We start from the raw sequence: 24,159 nt of genomic DNA, 5'->3' as shown, positions 1-24,159 counted from the left end.
ACCATTTCGGACGGTGAGATCAGATGGGAAAAAATTAGAGAGGAGAAATAAAGACGAAAAAAAAAAATAGTTAGTTGGATAAATTATTAAAATAAGATATAAATTTAATACCTTATTTTGATGGAAAATAACTATTATATTTTTATTTTTTTTTATTTATATTATAAAAAAAATTAAATATCTTAACAATATTTTGTTCTATTTTTAAAAAAAAATTTTAATTAAAATTTTTCTTTTTTTATCTTCGTTTCTCCCCAATTATCTCGTTTATTTAATATTTAAGTAAAGGAATTTAAAAAATTATTTTTTTCTTCTATTTATTTTCCTCTGTTCAAATAAAGGATTAAGTCTTTAGTGCATCTTTTTCTTTCTTTTTCAGTTAAAAGAATGTTTTTTTAATTTAAGAGGTTAATTTTTTTAATCATAATAAGCGTCTCTACAAAAATAAGTTTATTCTCCTTAATTATAGGCTACCATTTTAAAATAATAATTTATTTATTAGTTTATTAATATATTTTTATTAATATATATATAAAAGAATAAAATTTATTAATTTTAAAATAATTTAATAAAATCAATTATTTTATAAAAATGTTGATCAACGATTTGTGAACTCCATTATAGTTACATTATAGTTCCGTTGATGATATGTATGGCCTTAAACTCAAGGTTAAATTGAGTTTTTTTGTTTAATTTGATATTTGTAACACCCCTGATTTTTAAATATATTATTTTTGGGTAAATATTGATGTTTTAATTTTATTTAAATTTTAAAAAATTATTTGAGATTTTTTGGATTTTAAAAATCGGATTTGATTTTCCGAAAATATAAACTTTGATGATTTTTAAAAATTAATTTAAATACCACGTGGCAAAACTAAAAATATATTTAGAGTCTACGAATTTTTCTGAGTTTTCTGAAATTTTTTTCGGAATTTTTGGACCTCGTTTTCAGTCCCGAGGCAGAGTAAAAATTTAAAATTTTGTATTCTGAATCGAACCGGACCGGATCGGACCGGTCAAATCGGACCGGCCTTCTTCTTCCTTTTCTTCCTCTCCCGCGCGCGTTTCTCCTCCTCCCATTCTCTCTCCTTTTTCTCTCTCCTCCCTTCTCCCCTTGCCGCGCCGCCGCCTCCCCTGCCACCCCACTTCGCCAGCGCGCCGCCTCAGCCCTCCCCCATGGCCGGCTGCCACCTGGAACGCCGGAAAACGGCTCCAGAAGCGACACGCAACTCGTGCGCGACCTTTCGTCTTCCAGGCCAAAATCTGGCCGATCCGGCCACCAATCGGATCGAGTCTTGTGTCTAAACTCATCTACTCGTCGAGAGCTTTCCATAGACACTAAGAACACCGAAATCCATCCAGCGGTTTGTCCAATTTTTGCTCGAGAAGTTTTAGCCCATTTTGACTTTCGGGCTAGATTTCTCGCAAACCGTGAACCCCACGAGAAAACCGAGAGTACTAGAGCACTCCACTCATCGAGAGCTTCACGGGGATATAAATTTTAAAATTTTTCGACACCATTTTCGGTGGGTCCCACGGAACTTCACAGTGTTTTTTCGAGCATTAAATGAGCTTAGAAAATTCTGAAAAATTTATGTACTAACCTCCGTGTTGTGGGCTTCGTGTAGGTATCCTTAATTCGCGAAAATTCGACAGTTGACCGGGTCTATGAATTTCCGGCCAGACAGACCCGTTACCGGAAAAGTCTCCGAATTGGACAGAGGTTTTGGCTACCCTCCATTGTCAGACGTCCCGAGCGCGTCCCTGAAATCGGAATCGGCAAAGGTAAACCCGAACCTTGCTTTTTCATAAATTTCTAGTGCTTAAATAGAATTAAAAATTCATAAAATGTTTGTGGTAGCTCAGAAAATTATGATTCTTTTTGCAATAGCCTAGTAATATTGCTAAGGACCGCGGGGTAAATTTTATAATTTTTAGAGCTTGTTTGGGTAGTTTTTGCAAAAATGATCAATTATAAGGACTAAATTGAAATTTTACATATTGTGATGGATGACTGATTTAATGGACCCAGGAGGGGCTGTGTGATGTGATTGAGTTGTGGATATATGGATTGTGAATATAGAAGTGTGTTTTGAGCCATTTTGCAGGTTGGGTAGGTCCTAGGTATAGGAGAAATTCTGCCGAATTTTCGGCACGACTTAAGATGTACTTGGTATTTTCTTGATTTGTATTGAGTCATTTGTATTAAATAATTGTAATGTAATTGTCAGGTGAGCCGGGACAGCCTTCTTCCTCCGCCCAACCGCCACAGTGACCGTTGTCAAGTCTGTGAGTAAAATATTAATTTTAATTGTAATTTCACTATTATTATATGTTCAAGCATGCCCATGCATCACTTATATGCATATATCTATGTAGATAAACCTTAGGCACGATTTATGTTGCATTCATAACTGTGAGAGTGCCATGTATGTTGTTATGGTAATTTGGAGTAGTGTGCGTGCGTTGGCGTGCGTGTGATGTGGTGTGGACTATGGATAGGACGGGTAGACATGGCTTGAGATCTTCGTTGGGACCCGGTCTTTCGGGGTAGACACGGCTTGAGTTCTTCGCTGGGACCCCGATTTGGTTATTAAGTGGAAGTCCAAGCTGAGTTCTTCGCTGGCACAGTTGGAATTAAGAGAGCTGTATAGGGGATCAGCTGCCATATATATATGATTGATATTGCTGGGTGCGTGAGTGTTCCAAATTACCTTTTTGCTGTTATGATGTGGATTTATTGCTGATGTTGCATTTCACTCTATAGGGTACATTAGTTTTAGATAGTTATAGAGATTATGGTTAAAATTGATATTTTACTCTCTGAGTGAAACGCTCACTCCTGTTCAATATTTTTCCAGGCCACAGAAGGATATTTTTGAGGTTAACCTGCTTTCTTCCTCGCAGGTCGATTATTAATATTTGCATAAACTTGTTAAATCTCAGAATTTCCGCATGTGTTAGGAATGTTTATTTAATATGGGTCTGTAAACTAAATTATTATTTTGGACCTGTAAACTTAATATTCTGTGCATGTTTGATGGATTGGATGAGGGAGCTGAGCTCCCATTTATTTTTATGCTGATGAGTATATGAAGGGTGAGCTGAGTTCCCAATTAAGTATTTATTGTGTTTACAGGTCGGGTGAGTCAAAAACTCCTCATTGAAAGATCCATTTTATGTCCGGACTCTGTCCGGTTGATTTCTTGAAATTGAGCCCAAATGGGCCTTAGAGTTGGGTTAAGTGAATAGTTATGCTTACTACGGGCCTCCGGGACATTAGGCTGATCCAGGCCCTAATGCCGATCCGGCCCATAGGTTGGGTCGTGACAATATTATTGTTAAAAAATGGTTTGAATTTTTTTATTAGCCTTTAGTTATAATAATAATAATAAACCATTTAAATTATGAGATGAATAAATGCTTAAAATTATAAGATAAGGGAGTTAAATATACTAATGAATTTTGTAACAAAATCTTTATTTAGAGTGCGTGGCATATGGGATGATGGGAACTGTAAAATATTCGTTAGTGTGTGACATATGGCAAACCAGAATCAGGTTTTAAAAAAAACGAAAACTTGAAACAGAGCAACCAAATGAATCTCAATTTGAAGCCACCACACAAATACAAGCACTGGCATTAAACATATCTCTAAACTAGAATCACAGCGCCAGTACAATCCATTAAATCACCCATAAGTGAACAGTGAAACACTAAAAAGTAAAAATTCAGTGAATTCAGCACCAAAAATGGCTTGAAGCACCCAATCTAACAAATTTTTCTGTTGAAATTGGAGTCCGATATGAGAACTTCCAGACTATCATCACAACCAATCATCAGATGAAGTTGGACTGGGAGTAGCATATACAGAGCAATGTTCTTATCATTTCTTTAACAGTAAACAAAATTGCAAAAAAAGACACCATAGAAAGTAAAAGATTCTGCCCAAAAAGATACCAGCAAGACCAAGTGTTGCGGCCCTGCACAAAACTAGTCTTCATCCATCCCTGCAGGTGGGTCTCTCTTGGGACCACCAGCTGGTTTTGCCATTATAATCTGTACAGTAGAAAGAAAGACAAATTAAACTAAAAGCTGCAATTCATATTCCTGTTCAATCTACTATATGTGGTTCTAAGTTCAAAGCCACTGGTGACAAAATTAACCACTAAAAACTCTTAGCAGAGGATAAAAAAAAAATCATAAGCATCAGTTAAAATAGTCGACAATTAGACGATTGATTTCTAGCTTTACATATCAACCCAGCCTAAATAATCAGTTTATAAAATACAACAAGTCAAACAAAATGCACAAGAACCAAAAATATTAGCAGAAATGAACATGTAATGTGGAAGCAAATATGAAACCATCATCACAAATAATATACCTGGTCTACTCGCAATACAGTGCAGGCAGCATCTGCGGCATATTTGAGCGCAAAAAATCTGGAAGAAGAAACAGAAGAAAATATGAATATAAAGCTTGTAAACTAAATAAAAATATAGCAAAGTTTAGCTTGAAAAAAGATGATTTTCAACTCCAGAGTCCAGACAACATAAACCCAGCATTTAAAGATCCCATACAGATTGATAAATGAGTCATACTAATGTTTTAGTGGGGAACACCCCATCCCAACGTAAGTTTTCTGATAACTAAAGATATAGCCAAGCCTTCTGATTGAGGTTTCCACTTTTCACTAAAACAATTGGCAACCCATCCATTCGCAGGCAATCATAGCAAATTTAAGCACACAATAAACACATCCACATATATTTTGCAATGCATCACAGAAATAAAAACAAAAGGCACAGCCAGTATTTCTTAGAAAAATGTGATGTATGAAAGGTAAAAAGAAGCATACTTTGTGACATAAAGGTCCCAGATATTCAAGTTTGACATATCCTTACAAACCCCTTCATCCAAGTCAATACCCACTTTGGTGTTTCCAGATGCATGTTCAGCATAGAGAGATGATATGATCTCCATAGCATTAAGACCAGCATTCTCAGCCAGTGTTTTAGGTACCATCTCAAAGCTCTCAGCAAATTTTGCAATAGCGTATTGGTCCAATCTGCAAGGCGAATGTATACAACTTATCAACAAGATAGCCAATTACTGTCCTGTCTCCATGTCTAAGCCTCTATAGAGGTTCTTAAATCTCAATACCTCCAAAACTTTTGGAGGAATGATCAGACTTCCACATACACCAATACAAATAAGGGAAGGAAACTGTTAGAATCCCTCAATTAGTGTAAATCCCTTAATCAGTGTAAATTAGCTGTAAATTAAAATATAATTAGGAATTATAGTATTTATTAGCTATTATTAGTTTTCTAGTTAGTCCTAACCTTTGTATATAAATTAGAACGCTTGTAAATCATTTTTGTATGAAGAAATATAAAAGAAAATTTTCCAAATTCTCTATTTTTTACATGGTATCAGAGCAGTGCCAAAAATTATTGGCGTAAACAGTGTAGTTCTAGGTAATTTTTTTTTTGTCAAGCTTCTACGTCGTTCTAGGAAGGGAGGTAACTGTCACCACCCACTTGAGGAGGAAGGACACCAGCCGATCGACTTACTACAGGAATCCCGCCGCCGTCCGGTGAAGCGCGTGAGCTCACGCCTTTAGAAGTCTCGGGTCATTCTTTACGCACTGGCGCGTGCGCCCTTTTTTTCGGTGATTTCTCTGACCGCGCCTCTTACCGACGACCTTCGCTGTCCGGTGCGCCTCTGACCAACGTGTTTCCACACTTGGTTTGCACATTTATTTTTTTGGGTACCTTCCGTCGCCCAGTTTCTTATTTTCTGTTTCAGTACCTATTTTTTTAATTGAAAAATGACTGATAAAAAGAAGAAAACCTCTGAAACAAAGGCTGAATTTGTTGGTGATAATCCCTCTTTACAAATTAGTCCTGTAAAGTTAGCTGAAACTAATTATTTGGCATGGTCTAGATCTTGTCTACTGTTCATTCAGGCTAGAGGACTGCAGGAGTATATAACTGGAGATAGAAAAAAGCCAGAAAGTACTAGTTTTACCTACAGCCAGTGGGAGTCGGAGAACTCTCTTGTTATGTCATGGCTCATCAATTCTATGCAACCTCATATAGCTCGTGGGTATTTACTGTTGGACAGTGCCGCTACCATTTGGAGTGTTGTTTCTCAGACTTATTCTCAAATTGAGAATGATGCACAAGTTTATGAGCTTAGGAACAAGATTCATGAAACGAAACAAGATGAGTCGACTGTTGCTCAGTATTATGTGGAATTGAGTGGTCTATGGCAAGAGTTGAATTTCTATCAGGACTTTCAGACTTCATGTCCGGCTGATGCAGTTAAGTTTCAGAAATTGGTTGAGAAGGAGCGCATATATGATTTTCTTGCTAGGCTAAATGTGAAGTATGATTAGATTCGGGTCTAAGTGCTTGATAAGGATCATTTGCCCACCTTAAGGAAGACATACTCTTATGTTCAGCAGGAGGAGAGCAGAAGGAGTGTCATGATCAATTCTACAGCTATTAATAAGGTTGGGCTGGCTGCTAACTCCTTACAAGAACAGTCATATGATACATCAGATAAGGATCACTTGCATTGTGACTACTGTGTAAAATCTCGGCACACCAAAGAACAATGTTGGAAGTTGCACGGCCATGCAACTAAAGGGCGTAGAGGAAAAAAGATGGGCTCTGCTAGATCACAAGCAAATGTATTTGAGGCTGTGAGTGTTTCTGAAGATACTACTATCACTAGGATGTTTTCCAATAAAGAGATACAGACTCTGAGACGATTCCTATCACAGCTTAAATCACAATCCACTATAGTTGCCTCTTCTAACTTCGTCAACTCAGATAATGCTTTTCTTGCCAATCATAATAATTCATTTTGGGTTATAGATTCTGGAGCAAACAAACATATGACAGGCTCTTCAAATAAATTCATATTCTATTCTCCATGTTCAGGCAAAGAAAAAGTCCGTATTGCAGATGGATCCTTATCTAATGTTTCTAGAACAGGTTCTGTTAAATACACTCCTACTATAAGTCTTAGTTCTATCTTACATGTGCCTAGCTTTCCTATTGACATTTTGTCTATCGGTTCTATCACAAAAGCTCTCAACTGTAAAATTAAATTTTTTCCCCACTCACTATGTGTTTCAGGAGTTGATAACAAGAAGAACGTTTGGCATTGGTAGACTGCAAGATGGGCTATATCTATTGAATGATTGTGTTGATCAGGCCATGTTGGGATAGTCTATGAGTGCTGAGGAAGAAATTATTCAGTGGCATAGGAAACTTAGATATCCTTCATTTACTGTTTTAGAGAAATTTTATCCTCTTTTATTTAAGCAATGCAAAACTGAATTGTTAATATGTGATGCTTGTGAATTTGCCAAACATACTAGACAATCTTATCCTGCAATAAATAATAAGGCTTCAGTTCCTTTTATGGCTATCCATTCTGATGTGTGGGGGCCTGCTCAAACTGTGTCTTTATCAGGTTATAGATGGTTTATGACCTTTATTGATTGTTGCAGTAGGTTAACTTGGGTATATCTGATGAAATGGAAAAATGAAGTATTTTCATGTTTTCAGTAGTTTCACGAAATGATTAGCACCCAGTTTGATGCTCACGTTAAAATACAAAGAACTGATAATGGCACAGAGTATATGAATGTAGTTTTTTAGGAATATTTGAAATCACACGAAATTTTGCATCGGACTAGTTGTGTTAATACTAGTGCTCAAAATGAAGTGTCTGAGAGAAAATTAGACATTTACTTGAGGTTGCTAGGTCTCTTATGTTTACAATGAATATTCTCAAACCTTACTAGGGGGATGCAATTCTTTCTGCTGCATATCTTATTAACAGGATGTCACTCCGGACTTTGGAGTTTAAGAGTCCTTTAGAGGTTTTGCAAGGTAAAAATTCATATATTGTTCCTCCAAAGGTCTTTGGTTGTGTTTGCTTTGTTCATCAGCCTGATATGGGGAAGTTAGAACCTCGAGCCCTCAAGTGTGTCTTTGTTGGTTATTCCAGTACTCAGAAGGAGTATAGGTGTTACCACCCTCCTACACGAAAATATTTTGTGAGTATGGATGTTGCCTTTAGGGAATCTGAATCTTATTTCCATCCACCTCTTCAGGGGGAGCATAGGAAGGAAGAAGAGGTTATTTCCCTTCTTCTTTGTGCTCTCTCAACTTTCAACTTCAAAGAGAAAATCTGAGTCTAAAACCTATACCTAATAATGATACTCAGGGGGAGTCACCTAAATCTCGAGGGAGACTGAATGGACCAGATTTGAGAATCTATACTCGGCGGAACAAGACAGATATAGCCATCGAGCAGGAGACTGCCGATCAACCGGAATCTCTGAATTCAATTCCTGAACACCCTGAGGTATGTGATGAGTCTCTTTTGATTCCTGAATAGTCTAATTTTAATTCTCAGTCTACTCTTCCTTCTTCTAATAATGATCTTGATATTCTTATTGCTCTCAGAAAAGGTGTTAGAACCTGTACTAAACATCACATCTCTAACTTCATTTCCTATGATTTTGTCTCCATCCTATAGAGCCTTTCTATTGTCTCTTTTCTCTGTTTCTATCCCACAGGATTGGAAGAAAGCATGTCTTAATCCAAAATGGAAGGCAGCCATGATGGAGGAGATGAAAGTTCTAGCAAAGAATGAGACATGAGAACTTGTTACTCTTCCAATGGGGAAAAAACCAGTTGGATGCAAGTGGGTGTTCACTGTGAAACATAGAGCAGATGGTTCAATTGAAAGGTACAAGGCTAGGCTGGTAGTAAAAGGCTTCACACAAATGTATGGGTTAGATTACCAGGAAACGTTTGCTCCTGTTGCTAAAATGAATACCATCAGAATTTTACTATCATGTGCAGTAAATCTTGAGTGAGATTTGCAGCAGTTTGATGTAAAAAATGTCTTTCTACATTGTGATTTAGAAGAAAAAGTATATATGAAAATCCCTCCGGGGTTTGAAAATGGAAAGACCAAAGGAAAAGTTTGCTGATTGAAGAAAGCACTGTGTCGTTTAAAACAGTCACCTAGGGCATGGTTTGACGGGTTTAGTAAGGCTATGGTTTCTTTTGGATACTGCCAAAACAATGCTGATCACTCTGCTTATTGTTTATGTGGATGATATTGTGATAACTGATGATGATAAGGAAGAAATGATTCATCTAAAGGAACAATTAGCACAAGAGTTTGAAATCAAAGATTTGGAAAGGCTAAAATACTTTCTTGGAATAGAGGTTGCCAGATCAGATAAAGGAATATTTATTTTTCAAAGGAAGTACATACTAGATCTGTTGTAGGAAACAGGAATGCTAGGTTGTAAACCAGCAGAGTCTCTCATTGAGTCAAATCACAAATTGCAAGCTGGAGTTGGGGAATCCGCGGATATTGGGAGATATCAGAGGTTAGTCGGCAAACTGATTTACCTTTCGCATACCAGACTAAATATAGCATATGCAGTGGGTCTAGTGAGTCAATATATGCATGATCCTCATGATTCTCATTTGGAGGTTATTTTCCGCATCTTGCGATACTTAGAATCTGCACCTGGGAAATGACTTCTTTTCTCAAAGCATGGCCATCTTCAGATTAAGGCCTTTACAGCTGCAGATTGGGGTGGATCTCTTGATGATAGGAGATTGACATCTGGTTACTGTACTTTTGTTAGTGATAATCTAATCACTTGGATAAGCAAGAAGCAAAATGTGACAGCAAGATCCAGTGCAGAGACTAAGTTTAGAGCAATGACTCAAGGTATTTGTCAACTATTGTGATTACGAAAGTTGATGGAGAAATTAAAATTGCTGGAAACTAGTGGTTTGTCCCTATTCTGTGATAAAAAAGCTGCCATCAGTATAGTTCACAATCCAGTTCAGCATGATCGGACCAAGCATACAAAGATTGACAAACACTTCATAAAAGAAAAAGTTGACAATGGTTCCTTAAGTATCTCTTACGTAGGGTCGAAAGACCAGTTAGCTGATGTGTTTACTAAAGGATTAAGTTGTAAGGGGTTTCATACCCTAGTTTGCAAGTTAGGCATGTGAAACATACATGAACCAACTTGAGGGGGAGTATTAGAATCCCTTAATCAATGTAAATCCCTTAATCAGTGTAAATTAGCTGCAAATTAGAATATAATTAGGAATTATTGTATTTTTTGCTATTATTAGTTTCCTAGTTAGTCCTAGCCTTTGTATATAAATTAGAATGCTTGTAAATCATTTTTGTATGAAGAAATATAAAAGAAAATTTTCCAAATTCTCTGTTTTCTACAGAAACAAATTACCCTGTCTCCTTGAAAGAGAATTCCTTCAGTCTTCTAGCCAACTCAATTTCAGTAGCTGCAGCTCCAGGAATTATACGACTATCCCTGCACATTGCCTGACAAAAATATGTATGAACATGGCATGACTAATAACTTTCCCAAGTTTAAATAAGAAAGAACAAATGGAATTCCTGGAATTTGAACAAAAAAACTAAAACCTTCCTTAAAAGTTAAAACAATAAAGAACAGAAGAAACCATTTTCAAGGTCCAAAGCACTTGTAACAGTTAAGATTGAACTTAGAGAAACAAACAAGAATTGGTGTAAATATTAAGCAACAACCACCTTATAGTTGTTAACTCCATCATCAACAGCTCTTTCAAGATCGTCTAGAATACTATCAGTGCTTCCACGTAAGACCACAGTGCATACAGAGTTACCACCCTCTTCATTTTTCACAATAGTGACCTATATATTTATTCAAAAAGAGAGTAAGTATCATAATTGAGAAATGTGAGAAAGGAATGAATAGACAAGGGAAAAAAAGCCTGCTAAAACCAAAATGATATGATTAAAGGAGGATATCTTTGAACATACCCTAACTCCACCAATTTCCTCAACGGAAATGGAATCTACATATCCCAAATCATCTGTGTTTGGTTGGCTCAGTTTCAACTGTTGCAAGAATAAAGTATTACAGTACATCTAAAGATTTCAGACAATTTGAAGTACAAATTAAAATTAAGCTTACAAGAGCAACAGCACCCGTGGTGCGGCAAAATCGTCTCAATTCAAACTTTGAGCTAATCTTCAAAACCATGAGCCTGCAAGCAAGAAGGCAGGAAATTCGAACTATCAACATAGATTATGAAGGCAGTAAAAGAAAATACTTAAGCATTTTTTACACCACTAATAATTGAATCAGATGAATAGTACTTGTAACGTTCACAAAAATGCAAAGCCATTTCTCCAACAGCTGCTCCGCTAACAATTATTTTGGCGCCAGAATCTGCAACTGCTTTAATGAGCTCCTCAACTTTAGCTTCTTCAGTTTTGGCATAATTCTCTAGCTGCAATGATAACAGGAACAGGAATTTGTCAACACATAATATTACCACCAAATTCATTAACTTGTTTACTGCCAAATGTATACCCTCCTGAGAATATAAAACAAACAAAGCTGCAAAGCAAATTGAAGGACCAACAACCACATTTCAATTTCCTCGATACCTACCTGCTCAGCAGAGTGAATTAGAACAGTTCCTTTGGTTTCAGTTGCCGAGGTATCAACACCACCAGCAAACACAGCAACCTAAGCAAATCCCAAAAATAAAAAAATAAAAATTGTGTCACAATCTCAAGGTCAAGTCCAAAAAAGAAAACTTTATCGGTGACAACTAAAGCAGAGAAATTTTAGCATCACAAACCTGACCCATTTTATAGGTAAAGAAACTCATGATAAATTTTAGTTAAAGCTAACAGAAAAAATAAAAGCAAACAAATAACTACTCACCTTTGCCTTCTCAACTCTCTTTATAGTACCCACAGCATCACTTTTCAATACCATTCCACGAACTATTGTACAATCATGCAAACCTCCTCCCACAAGCTTTGCAACACGGACATTATCCACATTAAAGTTTGCTGGGTTCTTGGGACATACTTGCATGCATGCCTGTAATACGATGTTAATAGAAGTGGAGACAGAATATTCTGACGAACAGAAGATATAGAACAGCCAGTTAAATATAAGGAACTGTGCTATATCCTTACATCTGCTATAAGATTACTTAAAATATCTTCTTGTCCAAATTGCTTGCTAGCAACAGCTGCCTTCATCCGAGATATGACCTGCTCTTTATTCCTCACATCCATTGTTTCAGAACCTTTCTCCACCAGTTCATCCAAGATTTCAATTGTCTGCAAAAAAACATTTAAAACAAAAAGTTAAGCCAGGGACCTTCAAGCAGAGATTAATCCACATAGTAAAATGGGCCATGTAAACAACTTAGCAAACCTTGTTGATTCCTTTGCTGTATCCGCTGATGATCTCACTCGGGTGCAGGCCCATCCTGATAAGCTCCTCTGCATTTTGAAGGAGCTCACCAGCAAAAGAAATCGTCAAGTTAGCTCCATCGCCAATTTCCTCTTGTTGAGCCTTGCCAGCTAAGACCAAAATTTTGGCAGCAGGATGCTGAACCTCAAGTTCATTGACAATAGTGGCAGCATCATTGGTGACAAAAAGCTTGTCCAAATGATTAATAACCATCTTATTCATACCTGAACACAAAACCGTTAAGAAAAATCCTCAAAACCATTCCTAACAAGAGATATTTACAACAAAAAAGATGACCGCATCCAAGAGCACCCACAAAAATTATAGAAAACATACAAATGGAGAGGAAATATAGAAATAAAAAACCCCTGGCTTCACATTGATCCCGCAATGAATTGATTTAAATCCTGAATCTATATCCTGTTTCCTACTTTCCTTCTTTTTTTTATTGTTATTTGGGATGCAAGGGCTGTGAATCGAGCCAATGATGCTCATCTAAGATTGTCATAAGTGTACCCCGTTAAGCACATCTCAACTCAGTTATTAGGTGGAATTTCCATATCGCTCACTAAAACTAATGATTTGAGGAAAATTAAAGGTTTACTAATTACCCTTCTTTTATTTTCACAAAATTGACCGTACAAACAGTTTAAAATCAAAATAAATGAGACTTTTCCACCTGATTAGAAGCAACAAGATTTAGCAAAGCACACTTGCATACTTCACAATATAAACTACAAGTTTCTTACAAATATATAAACTCAGTAACAAAACACGAACACACTAAAAACCACGGAATTAAGGGGAAATTTTTCTCGATCCAGATTTGAATTAAATAGCAGTTCAAACTAAAAATCCAGTTAAAAACGAACTAATAGAACATCTCCAACTGGAGATTGGAAAGAGAGGGAAGAAAAGGTACCATTGGGACCAAGAGAGGTGCGAGTGATAGTGGAGAGCTGCTTGCAGGCATCGATATTTTTGAGAACAGCTTCGTCAAGACCAGAAAGATGTTTGTGTCCCTCTTTGAGCATTGCCTGTATTCCATATGGCTGCATTGAGAAACCCATCTTGACAATCTCTCCCCCTGTAAAACTTGCTGAGGCTCTGATTTCTTCTTCGAACTAGCAGTGTAAAGAGAGAAAAAAACCTAGAAATGAGCCCTTTGTCCAGTGATCAGTGTAGTCTGTATAAAGAAATCAAGGATTGTGCAAACCCACAATTCCCTAGAAGTTTGGTTTGGCTCCCCACCGCGCTATTTTAAGGTTGTGAACGCAACGACGTCGCTTGCTTCTTTAAAAAATTTTGTAAAATTCCTTTTTAGCAAAAGAGAAAAATTCGAAGACATCAACTCTGCTTTTTCTTTGAAAAATTTTAAATTTTTTTTCTATTAAATATATATTTTCTTTGATAAATATTTGTTTAAATATTATATATTAAATATTTATTTTTCTTTATCAAATGTTTATATTTTTTTATATAATAAAGTATTTTTTATGTCCTTTTTACTGTTCATAAAAATTAATCTTTTTAGAATTTATTATTATCCAATGCCTCCGCCTACCAATGTCTCCTATAAGGATAGAAACTATACATCATGCCCAATACTTATTTATTAGAGTTCTTTTATTTTGTCACATAGCAAAATTCTCCTATCGCTCAAATAATAATTTATTAAATTATTATTTAATAATTTATTAAATTATTATTTAATAATTTATTAAAAATATATTTATTTTTTAATTAAATTTAATATAATTTGGTAGCCTAAAAGTTATATTTATTTGCTAAATAATTGAATTTTCTAAAATTCCTAGATTTATTTTCACCAGCTGCTCGTTTCAATGCCAAGCTGCATAACCCTGAAACCTTATTTCCAATATGCAGGTTTATAGTAAATTTTTTTCTTTTAAAATTTTAAAATCCATTTTATTTCTTTTGAAATTTTATAAACTAAGTTCTATATTTTGAATAAATGGGAACTACTTGCATTTTTTTATCATAATTTTTTTTATCCATGATTATCATCATGTGTTTAAATTTATAATTTTATTATGATTCATTATAATAAAAATTAAAGATTTTTTACGCATTTCTATTTCAAATTTATTTTACTAATATTTGTAATAGTACTATTTAATTTAATATAATTTATAAATTACAAGATGACTAATCAATAAAAAAAAAGAAGGGCATAAAGTAACAATTATGAGAGAATTACTCAAAATTTCCCACCAAAAGGAGAGAAAAACATTATCTTTAAAGGTCCTGAGAAGCCAGTCTGTCTCACCAAGCTATAAAAGAACACAGGTCTTTCTGATCCACAAAGCATGAGTCCATCTAAAAAAGGTAAAGCTAACCTATGTGAGTACTGATAGTAATTAGCAAATTCACTACCAGTGTCATGAAACCCATCACCTCAACTCTGCCCTAACATCCTATCCCAAAATGAAGTGGTAAACGCCTAAAAATTAGCAGGCACTTGCAACCACATTAGGATCAACTTTGTTTTCAGATGTCCCAACGGACTTGTTATTGTTAGGGGAGTTTTCAACTGCTGCATCTGATCCATTCTCTTCTAGCAGCTTTACCTCCCCATTCATCTTCCCCAGTTCAACTGCTACTGCACCAACTGGTTCCTTCAATACACTGTTGATGGATTTTTCTGAACTCTCTTTCCCCACCATTTCAAGTTTCTCTAAATTAGTAGCCAAATCATTGCCAGGCTTCCTGTCAAAAACCTTAATGGGAAAGGGGAAAAAGTATAAGTTTTAACATCTTAATTACCAATAATTATGGCTATTTATTGAATAGAAAAGGAGAATGACATATAAAACTACATGCTTGTAAGGGAGGATGAATTTAAAGACTCCAAATGAAGAAAGATAAGGACATCCTACCTGTTTTTGAATTTTTTGCTTAGCCCTCTTCTCCAGCATAATCCTTTCGCGAGCCGCATAAAACCCAAAATCATCCAGTATGGAAGTCTTGCTTCTATGACCCTTAAAAATTTTAAGTATCTGAATACCTTTCTCCAAGATAACCTACAGCATTCAGCAGCCATTTAAAATTAGAAAAGGATAATTACAAAAAGAAAGACACAAAAATATGAGAAAAAACTTAAAAATAAAGGAGATGACCCATTTACCTCTTGTGTATCCCTACTATTAGTGACAGGCTTGTTCTCATTGTTCTCAAGTGTTATATGCCTCAAGGAACTATTTGCTACATCCTTAACAATATGCCACTTGACAGGGAAGCAACCAATCCACTTCTCCTGTTGCCAATACTCCATTGTTTTGTTAAAATCAACAGCCCCCACCATCTCAGCCAAACCAACAAATTGCCCACTGGTGTTGACCTAAAAGAACAAAAAGTAAATAAATAAAGCTCAGTAGAACAACAAAACATACTCAATAGATGATACTAAACTACTTACAGAAAATAGTAGAAATACAGGGCAGCCACCAGGAATTTCCTTGGCCTCATGGTAAGCTGCATCTAGCTTCTTATTTCCATTAGGTGTGCTTGCCCACACACCATACTTGATGCTTTTATGAACATCATCCTCACTGTATGACTTAATAACAAAAAATTTTGCATTTGGGTAATTCTCGGGAAAATCCTCCCTGTTGTACCGTTCCTTGTCTGGCATGTGAGGCACGTTATCCCCCTTGTTATTCTCGGTCAATGGCATGTTCTGCCCCGGGACTGCCTGAGGAACAGGCCCAAACTCTGTTTGGTTCTTAAAACCCTTGGACCTAGGTCCTCTATTCAACTCACTTAAGCCATCTATATTCTCATTGCCATAGCCACGGCCCTTAGGTTTGCACTTATTATCAACAACCACCCACCCATGTCCATTTGTCCATGAATTACCACCAAAGGATCCAAAACTTGAACCAGCTCTGTATCCATATTGGCCATACATTCTGTTGTTAGGGTACATCAAGTTCATGCCTTCGGAAGCTTGGCCCAAACCAGACATTGGTCTTGTACGGTGTGAATTCTGAGATTAAATCAACAAAACAACCTTAAATAAACTTTCCTAGTAGATAATAAATGACGAATTACAATAAATATCAGAAGTCAAAGTTGATAAAAACTGAAAGCAAAAGCTGGAGTATGCATAGAACACAATCAAATTGGCAAATAATAATGATGACGAAGATATATCAGCAGACATAAATCTCTTCCCCCCCCCCCCCTCCTCTCTCTCCCTCTTTTTCATTTTTTCCAGAGGGTTGGAGTTGAAAGGGTACACTTCAATAAAGAATAAATAAGATTTTATAACTATAATCAAATAAGTATCATAAACAGAACAAAAATTTGATAATTTCACTTACTGAAGCCAACTTAACACTGATCGATACCTACCAGAGGTGAAGAGAACCCAGTGCTGATTGCATGTCCAGGTGGCCCATTAGGTAACATAGAGGTATCTAACCAAGGCATTGGTGACTGAAATCCATCATATCCAAATCTTGGGCCATGATAACCAAAAGAAGGAAATCCAGTTGGTAAACCTCCCCTGTTATATGGAACACTTGAAATTGAAGATGAATTTTGATTACTTGGTCTGAAAGGTCTTGGTCCACTACTTCTATTTACACTTCCAGTGTTTACTGTATTATTGGGGTGTCCTGAAGTTGTCCCAACAGTCAAAGCCACTTTATCAGCTGCAGCAGAAGTTGGAACCTCTAACTGAGAAGCACTGGCCGAGTCTGGGGAATAAAGTGAGCCAGTTGAAGTTGGAGCCTGGTAAAAAGGATTAGGGTACTGATACTGCTCTGTTCCATATAGCTGGCCATCATTTCCAATTGTAGGCACAGTACAATTTGTTGAGGGATATGCTCCAAAAGTTGAAAAACCATAGCCTTGATTGTACATGCCAGTTTCATTATTGCCATAGATGCCCTGCCAACAGACAAGAAACCTATCAAATGTAATCTCTAATATATAAATATCAATAATGCTCCTTCAATGCCTACAGATTGCTAGATGCCTTTGCCAGCCACACACACACACACGCGCACACACACACAGTGGAAGGAGGAGAAGAAAAGAGAGGGGAAAGGGCAGGGGGGTGGGGGTTGGGGGGGGAGGTGGGGGTTTGGGTTTGTGAAATGAAGCCAGCGTTATCATTTGAAACGTAACCCAAAAGTAAACTCATCACCAAAAAAAATTCAGCTACGCTTAAAACGTGAGAGCAATATAAAAATATAAAATTTTCTGCACCATCAACCAATTTTACAACTTCAAACATCATTAACGCTACATTCTTAAATTCAGAAAGTATAATCAAGGCTGTGTAAGAAAAAATGATGTTGTACTTGAGACTATAAGTAGAGGGAAAAAAAAAAATCTAGTACATTACGTTCACCTCAACCACCTGAAAGGAAAAAAGAAAGGGATGAGTGACACTACTAAGTCCTCTGCAGAAAAGGTGAAAAAACGAAAAAAGATCAATTCTTCCTCAAAGCTCTCACTGTCTATGGACAATCTAAGTATTAACACGCATACAAATGCATCTACAAGTAAGAGGCAAAACTGACGTGAGACATCTCAACCGCATCAAGATTAACATAACTAGAGTAGTCGTTCCACCCATTACCATGCCCATCATAACCTGAAGAAGGATGAACATTTTGCACCAGAATGTTATTGACCCAGAAAAGCAAACTGCCCAATTAAACAGTTTAATGAACTTAAAATTTCAGGTTTATGCCCCTTTTGAACAGACATTGTAGGGCAATAGCCTTAAACCTAAATATACAGCTTACCTCCATAATAGTACGCAGGCGATGGGTAGCCATTAGGAGAATAGTACGCGTTTTGGTGTACGTGAAGAGGGATCATAGACCGACTTAATGGCTTGGCTGTATTAGTAGCCAAGTCACCTGATCCATATTGACTAGTAGAAAGCTATACCAATCAATTTACCATGTGATCAGACAAACTGATTGAGGGGGGAGAAACTGATCAATAACCATGAAGAAACCTAGTTACCTTCTTTGTAGCTTCAGGAATTTCAGCAGTCATAGTCTGAGAATCTAATGGCAAGTTCTCCAACACATCTGCAACCTCTGTAACGGTAATAGTAAAGGACACAACAAACCACAAGTCAAGTAATTCAATTCACAATTGTTTCATTATTCAAATCCATATATAATGACATCATGTTGTCCACAATTAGCAGTATGGCACAAAAGGCTGAGTTTTCATCCAATGACAGCAATCCCAGCATGATCAACAAAACCAAAATCTGTCAACACGTAGCCTACAAGAGCCATCTAGTGAACAATATTTCGATCAACCAACACGCTACAAGGCATGAAGATAATCAAAAACCTCCACAGGTATATTAAAATTGAAAAGAACTAATCAAAACTTAAGAATAAAAATTTAATTTACTAATCTAAACATAAACTAACAAAAGCCATCTTCCTCAACCCATATGAAACAGAAAAACCAATCCAAAAAACAAATCTCAATCAACCCAAAAACCAAATAAGCACAAAAATGTCGACAACCTTAATATACACGTGCGGATGGCTATGAACTATATTATATATACATATGTGTAAGATAATAAAAGTGGGAATTGCAAATGCTAATAGTACCCAGATGAGGGAAGTTAGTAAGGATACGATCAGAAGGAGAAGCAACAGCTGCCATGCTGATAATGATGATGAGATTGATAGAGAAAGAAAGAGAAATCGTAGAATTTAAAGCCGGGAGAGAATTTAAGAGATGGGGATTTTCGGGGAAAGGTCAAGGAAAAGAGAGAGAGCGATTGACAAAGAAAAAAAAGAGGTTTTGAGGCTTGAAGAAAGGGAGCCGCCATGGGTTTTGGAGACAAAATCATCAAACAGTTCACTTCACCGCCTCCTAGGGCCTGTTTGGGTTGGCATCGCTATTGGAACCTTGACCAAAAATTACCTTTTTTTAATATCCTAATTAGGAAATATTAAAAAATAATTAAAAATTAAATTTAATAAAATTTAATTATAAAAATATTAAAATAATAAAGTAATTATTTTAAATTATTTTTTAAAAATATTTAAAATAATAATTTTATTAAAAAAATAATTTTGACTCTCTAATTTCAATTTCAAATAGGAATTACGCCATAAAATCTAAAATAATAATAATAATAATAATAACTTTTATTTATATTTTAGCATATAAAATTATAATTTAATTTTTATGAATTTGATATTTTATATTTTTCACAGATATCAAATATAATTTAAATAGTTAGAAAGTATTCACTAATGGATAAAGCTATAGTGTATTAAGAGAAGATTATAGTGTAATAAGTTAATAAAAATTAAATCACAATGTATTAAAATGCAAAATTACATAATATTTTTTATTTTTCTTAATAATGATAATAATCATCAATTTTATTAAAAAAACAAATCCCTGATTTGTTATGAGGAGTTGCAAGTGCTTTTCTTCTTGTGTCTTTTTCTCTGCACCATTTTCCTTTACTCTTCCGGGCCAACTCCAAGGAATTAATGGCTCCACTCAGAGCTTGCCACGGTTCGATTCTAAATTGCAATCAACGATTTTAAAAGAGATCGAAATTAGATAATAGGATTAAGATTTTGTAATTTTATTTTTATTTAATTACATTTAATGATTGATTTTTTTTTTTTCAAAATCTTTTTTTGCAAAATCGCTAACTTTAAATTAAATGAATTCAATTTTGATTTTAAACCTTTCCTGGGCCAGCTCTAGCTCTAAGGTTTGATATTGGGCTAGTGTGCCTAGGGCTCATATATGTACATTTCTTATATTATACTAAGATTCCGTCTAGAATTGTATTTAGATACTTGAAAAATAAATTTAAAAATATAATTTATATTTTTTTTAATTTTAATTTTTAATAAAAATTCAATTTATTTTTAATTTATATTAATTTTAGTTTTAATCTATTAAATTCTCATTCAATTAATTAGAATGCTTTATTCATACAAGCATCTGCTGCAACAGCCACCTACTGTGCCCGTCGATGGAGAAAGAAATTCTTTGCAGCCCAAGCAAAAAGGGGCTATAACAAGCTACCACAAAGACCATTCACCAATCACCACCACTTCTTTAAGTTTTCCCCACAAGTATTGATAGTTTGCTACCTTTATTTTCTGTGTTATGAATCATGATAATACCCTATTTCAAGACCTTAAAGGAATCTTGCTCCAACATAAAGAAAAAAAAGACTAGAAAAGGTACTAGATACCATCATGCCACACTGTTTCTACACAATTCATTTCCTTTCCATATCATGACGTTCTAGATTTTTATGATACCCAAAGGCACTGTCTACTTAGCTTTTTCTCTGTCCTGCATCATTGCATCATAAACAGTCAGAAGCACTTGCCTGAAACAAAGTATAACCACGCAGGGGAAGATTTGGCCCATGCAACCTTTTAATCAATTTGCTTAACCTTTTTTTGCATACACATGACAAGAAAGGATTTCAATTTATTCGACATAGGCATCAGGACACAGCAAGCACTTTATTTTTCCTCTCTCATTTAAATTTGAGTGAGATTTGTGGTATCATCCTCAGGGAAAACAGGATTTATGTAACAACCAGTTCCGATATCAAACACTCCCACCCCACTCAATTGAGGCAATATCTTTAAAAACCAGTGAGTGTGTGGTAACTGTGATTCTTTAACCTGAAGTGGAGCTGTCTGGATCATGAAATTAAATGGAGGGTTATTCACTTGTAGACAAATCTTTCTAAGCATGAGCATTAGCAAACCCCCAAGATCAACAACCTGCAGAATTGTACAATTAATCAGGATGTAAGTATCAAAAAGAATGCTACTATGTGCAATGATGCACAAAAACTAGCATCAAATGCCAAAGTATTACAAGTGTTAAATGTACATATCATACTCAAAACCAAAAGCAAGTAAAGAGAACAATGCCAGCATCATAAGCCTACAGTGTTAATTACCCCGTTTGGATTGAGTGTAGTATAATTTATTAATGTATCGCATCACATTGAATGATATGGTTTTTATTGTTAACATATTTGAAAAGATGATATGATACAATATAATTTAATAATCTTCTCTTATTTGGTTAAATGGTATTGTATAGTAAAATAAATAAAAAGATTACTAAAATATCTTTCTTATTGTTTTAAATATATAAATGATTTAAAAATATTTATTTAAATAAAATATTAAGTTATAAATACTATTATTATAATAATAATTAAAGACATGTTTTTAAATTAATCACAAAATATGCTTTATAAACATATAACATTGAAGTTATATAACTATAATTTCATATATTGTGTAGGGATAAAATGGGAAAACATAAATTCTAAACCATGCCAAACCACTAATTTGGTGGTTTGAAAAGCTATAGTAAAATAATGGTTAGGAAACCATCATTTTACAATCCTACATTACCATTTTTTAATAACAATCTTCCCAAACATATAGAGTAACTATACAATATGAAACCATCCACACCATGATCCAAATATAGGGTTAGAGTTATTACCATCAACATATACCATAATTACACAAGTACTCATCCTTGAGCTCAAATTAACATTAAATCTGATGTTCTATTATTAGCACTATTTTGGATGTGTTATCAGATGACATTTTGCTTTCTCCCACACAAACATATCAGGGCTCCTCCAACACACACTGTTGTTGATTCCTACCATTCTTGACAGGAGAATGAAGTTGCACACTACAATTGTCGCAAAACAAAATCAAGATATATCACACTTCTTTTGTCACTGTGGCATTGTACATATATAGCAATTGGTTGATGACGTTTTCAAACTGTTTCTTCCACTTTTATTAGAAAACCAACCTCATTTTAATTTTTAACACCACAATTCCCCGACCATGTTAAAATGAAAAATATAGCACTTATCTGGGCTGATTTTGAAAATCAAATCAATGAATCAATTTGCAGCAAATATAATCAAGCACCGATAATTACCTTCTCACAACTTAATTCATGGAAACTAGAAGAGTGATCCCAGGGAATGATCCATGTCTCAAATGGAGATGTGGCTGGAAAAGGAACTATTGAGATAAAATGAGTTCATTCATCAATTAAGAGCTTTTCCATGTGAACTACACAGAGACTGCTCTTCCCTGTCTTATCAAAGTACTCCTTTATATGTGCCATCAAGTCAAGCAGAAAAAGATGCAGGTATGATGGGGAGAGCCATGACTGTTAGAGTGACTCACTGATACCCCAGCAGAAGCACCATGGTTCTTGAACACCTTTAAAGCACAAAACCAAGTGAACTGTCAATTTGAACTGCATATTTTAATTCAAGAAAGAAACAAGTTCAAATTGCATATTGATATGAAAGGAAAGCAGTCACTAAGCCACTGACACAAGCAAGTAAGCACAATCACAGATCTCATGAGTTTAAAGCAAGTTAGAACACATTTGAATGAAGAACACTGAAATATTTAATGTAGGTGCCTAGACCATAATGAGTCCAGAAACTGCAGGGCGTGCTTGGTACGAATTTCCTATTTTCCAGGACAACTTTATAATGGAACATAGGAAATAAAAGATTCCGAAAACACACCATTTAACAGGATGTCAGGTACAAAGGCACATTTTCTAAATCCTCCAGAGAGTAAAAAAGGAATTTTGCAGAGAATGAAGCCATGCGTGCCCCTGCTTCCCAAAAATTATATATATAGCCAATAAAAGAACTCCGAATTCATTAATAAACTCTTGCATGGATCTAACCCGGAGTCACATTCATGATCAAATTAATATCCAGAGGAAAAAATTGGCAATGAAATCAAATGAAAAAGGGTGCATCTAAATATAAGCTCGACCTTGGATCAAATATGTGTACAGAGATTTATGCAAAATTAATTAGAATGAATATAATGAATGCATAAATATAGAATTTCTATGGCCGCACCCAATGGAAAATGCTGAAATTAACTGAACTATGAATAAACCCATCTCCATATCCATTCAAAGTATCAAACTTAAATTACTGTGAAATCAAATGAGCAATTAAAATAAAAATCAACCCATGCAAATTCTTTTTAAGAACATTAATTCAATAACACCACCAAACCTTAACATTTTTTATGTATTCACAGCTCATAATCTGCTCAATCCTCTTCTTAACACCAGCAAAACATCACCAATCTCCCTCGGTTCCATGTCGCGAAGCTGGCCCCGAGTGAACCGGAAACTCTATCACCGCATTGTGAGATCCAAAGCCGCTCGATATCCGACCCGGACAATCCAAGCCAAGACATTGCTCGGATAGGTTATCCAGGTTTATGCTCAACGCCGGATAGAGATTCTCGGGAGGAACCCGGAAGATTTCTGGGGAAAATTCACGCTCACTGCCATACAGAAGGGGGCATGGGGCACAAATTATGTTATTGCTGCGTCTGGGATTTTCAGAGGTTTTGGATTTGAAATAGGTGGGTCATTTGGCTCGGGCGGGTAAGAAAATATCCAGCGGTTCGCGTCCAGATCTCTATTTATTTTTAAATTAACTAATAAAAATTAAAATTAAGTAATCAAATTAATCACCTTCATTATAAAATTTTAAATTAATTATTTTTTGAAATTTGATCTAATTAGTAGGATAAATAAATTAGTATTGTCATATGAAAATTCCTTGTAATATATGATTTATTTTTAAAGAATGATTTTCTAAAATATTTAATTAAATTGGCTTAAAAAAAAAAATAAAAAGTCCGAGCAATTTCAAAAAATTTTATAAAATAAAAAATCTAAAATTACCCAATTTTTAA

General features: G+C 35.2%; 2 protein-coding genes and 1 pseudogene across 4 annotated transcripts; all 3 read right to left on the bottom strand.

The window, feature by feature from the left end:
• Window positions 1–3,583: 3,583 nt before the first annotated feature.
• On the bottom strand, window positions 3,584–13,598 carry LOC110652369 (T-complex protein 1 subunit theta). Its single transcript, XM_021807941.2, has 13 exons — window positions 13,281–13,598; window positions 12,320–12,582; window positions 12,076–12,222; window positions 11,816–11,977; window positions 11,537–11,614; window positions 11,239–11,372; window positions 11,054–11,126; window positions 10,900–10,977; window positions 10,648–10,770; window positions 10,325–10,419; window positions 4,865–5,074; window positions 4,391–4,448; window positions 3,584–4,062 (listed from the first exon to the last, which is right to left on the bottom strand). Exons 1-13 carry the CDS (start codon window positions 13,426–13,428, stop codon window positions 3,997–3,999), a joined length of 1,635 nt encoding a protein of 544 aa, XP_021663633.2. The 5' UTR covers window positions 13,429–13,598; the 3' UTR covers window positions 3,584–3,996.
• Window positions 13,599–14,575: 977 nt separating this feature from the next.
• On the bottom strand, window positions 14,576–19,261 carry LOC110652348 (YTH domain-containing protein ECT4). Of its 3 annotated transcripts, XM_021807919.2 has the most exons (9): window positions 19,009–19,261; window positions 18,368–18,444; window positions 18,142–18,283; window positions 17,914–17,987; window positions 16,736–17,275; window positions 15,798–16,367; window positions 15,507–15,719; window positions 15,259–15,402; window positions 14,576–15,099 (listed from the first exon to the last, which is right to left on the bottom strand). In XM_021807919.2, exons 1-9 carry the CDS (start codon window positions 19,034–19,036, stop codon window positions 14,830–14,832), a joined length of 2,058 nt encoding a protein of 685 aa, XP_021663611.2. In that variant the 5' UTR covers window positions 19,037–19,261; the 3' UTR covers window positions 14,576–14,829. The 3 variants fall into 3 exon arrangements, with proteins under 3 accessions (XP_021663611.2, XP_021663617.2, XP_058002610.1); XM_021807925.2 differs by lacking the exons at window positions 17,914–17,987; window positions 18,142–18,283 and having other exon boundaries at window positions 19,009–19,260; XM_058146627.1 differs by lacking the exons at window positions 17,914–17,987; window positions 18,368–18,444; window positions 19,009–19,261 and having other exon boundaries at window positions 18,142–18,285.
• A 1,199-nt stretch (window positions 19,262–20,460) lies between these two features.
• Window positions 20,461–23,941, bottom strand: LOC110651952 (ADP-glucose phosphorylase-like; annotated as a pseudogene).
• Window positions 23,942–24,159: the final 218 nt, after the last annotated feature.

This window comes from Hevea brasiliensis, chromosome 5 (genome assembly GCF_030052815.1).
Source record: "Hevea brasiliensis isolate MT/VB/25A 57/8 chromosome 5, ASM3005281v1, whole genome shotgun sequence".
In the NCBI taxonomy this organism is placed as follows: Eukaryota; Viridiplantae; Streptophyta; class Magnoliopsida; order Malpighiales; family Euphorbiaceae; genus Hevea; species Hevea brasiliensis.
The sequence above is the reverse complement of the archived record's forward strand: the minus strand, read 5'-3'. Positions and strand labels throughout refer to the sequence as shown.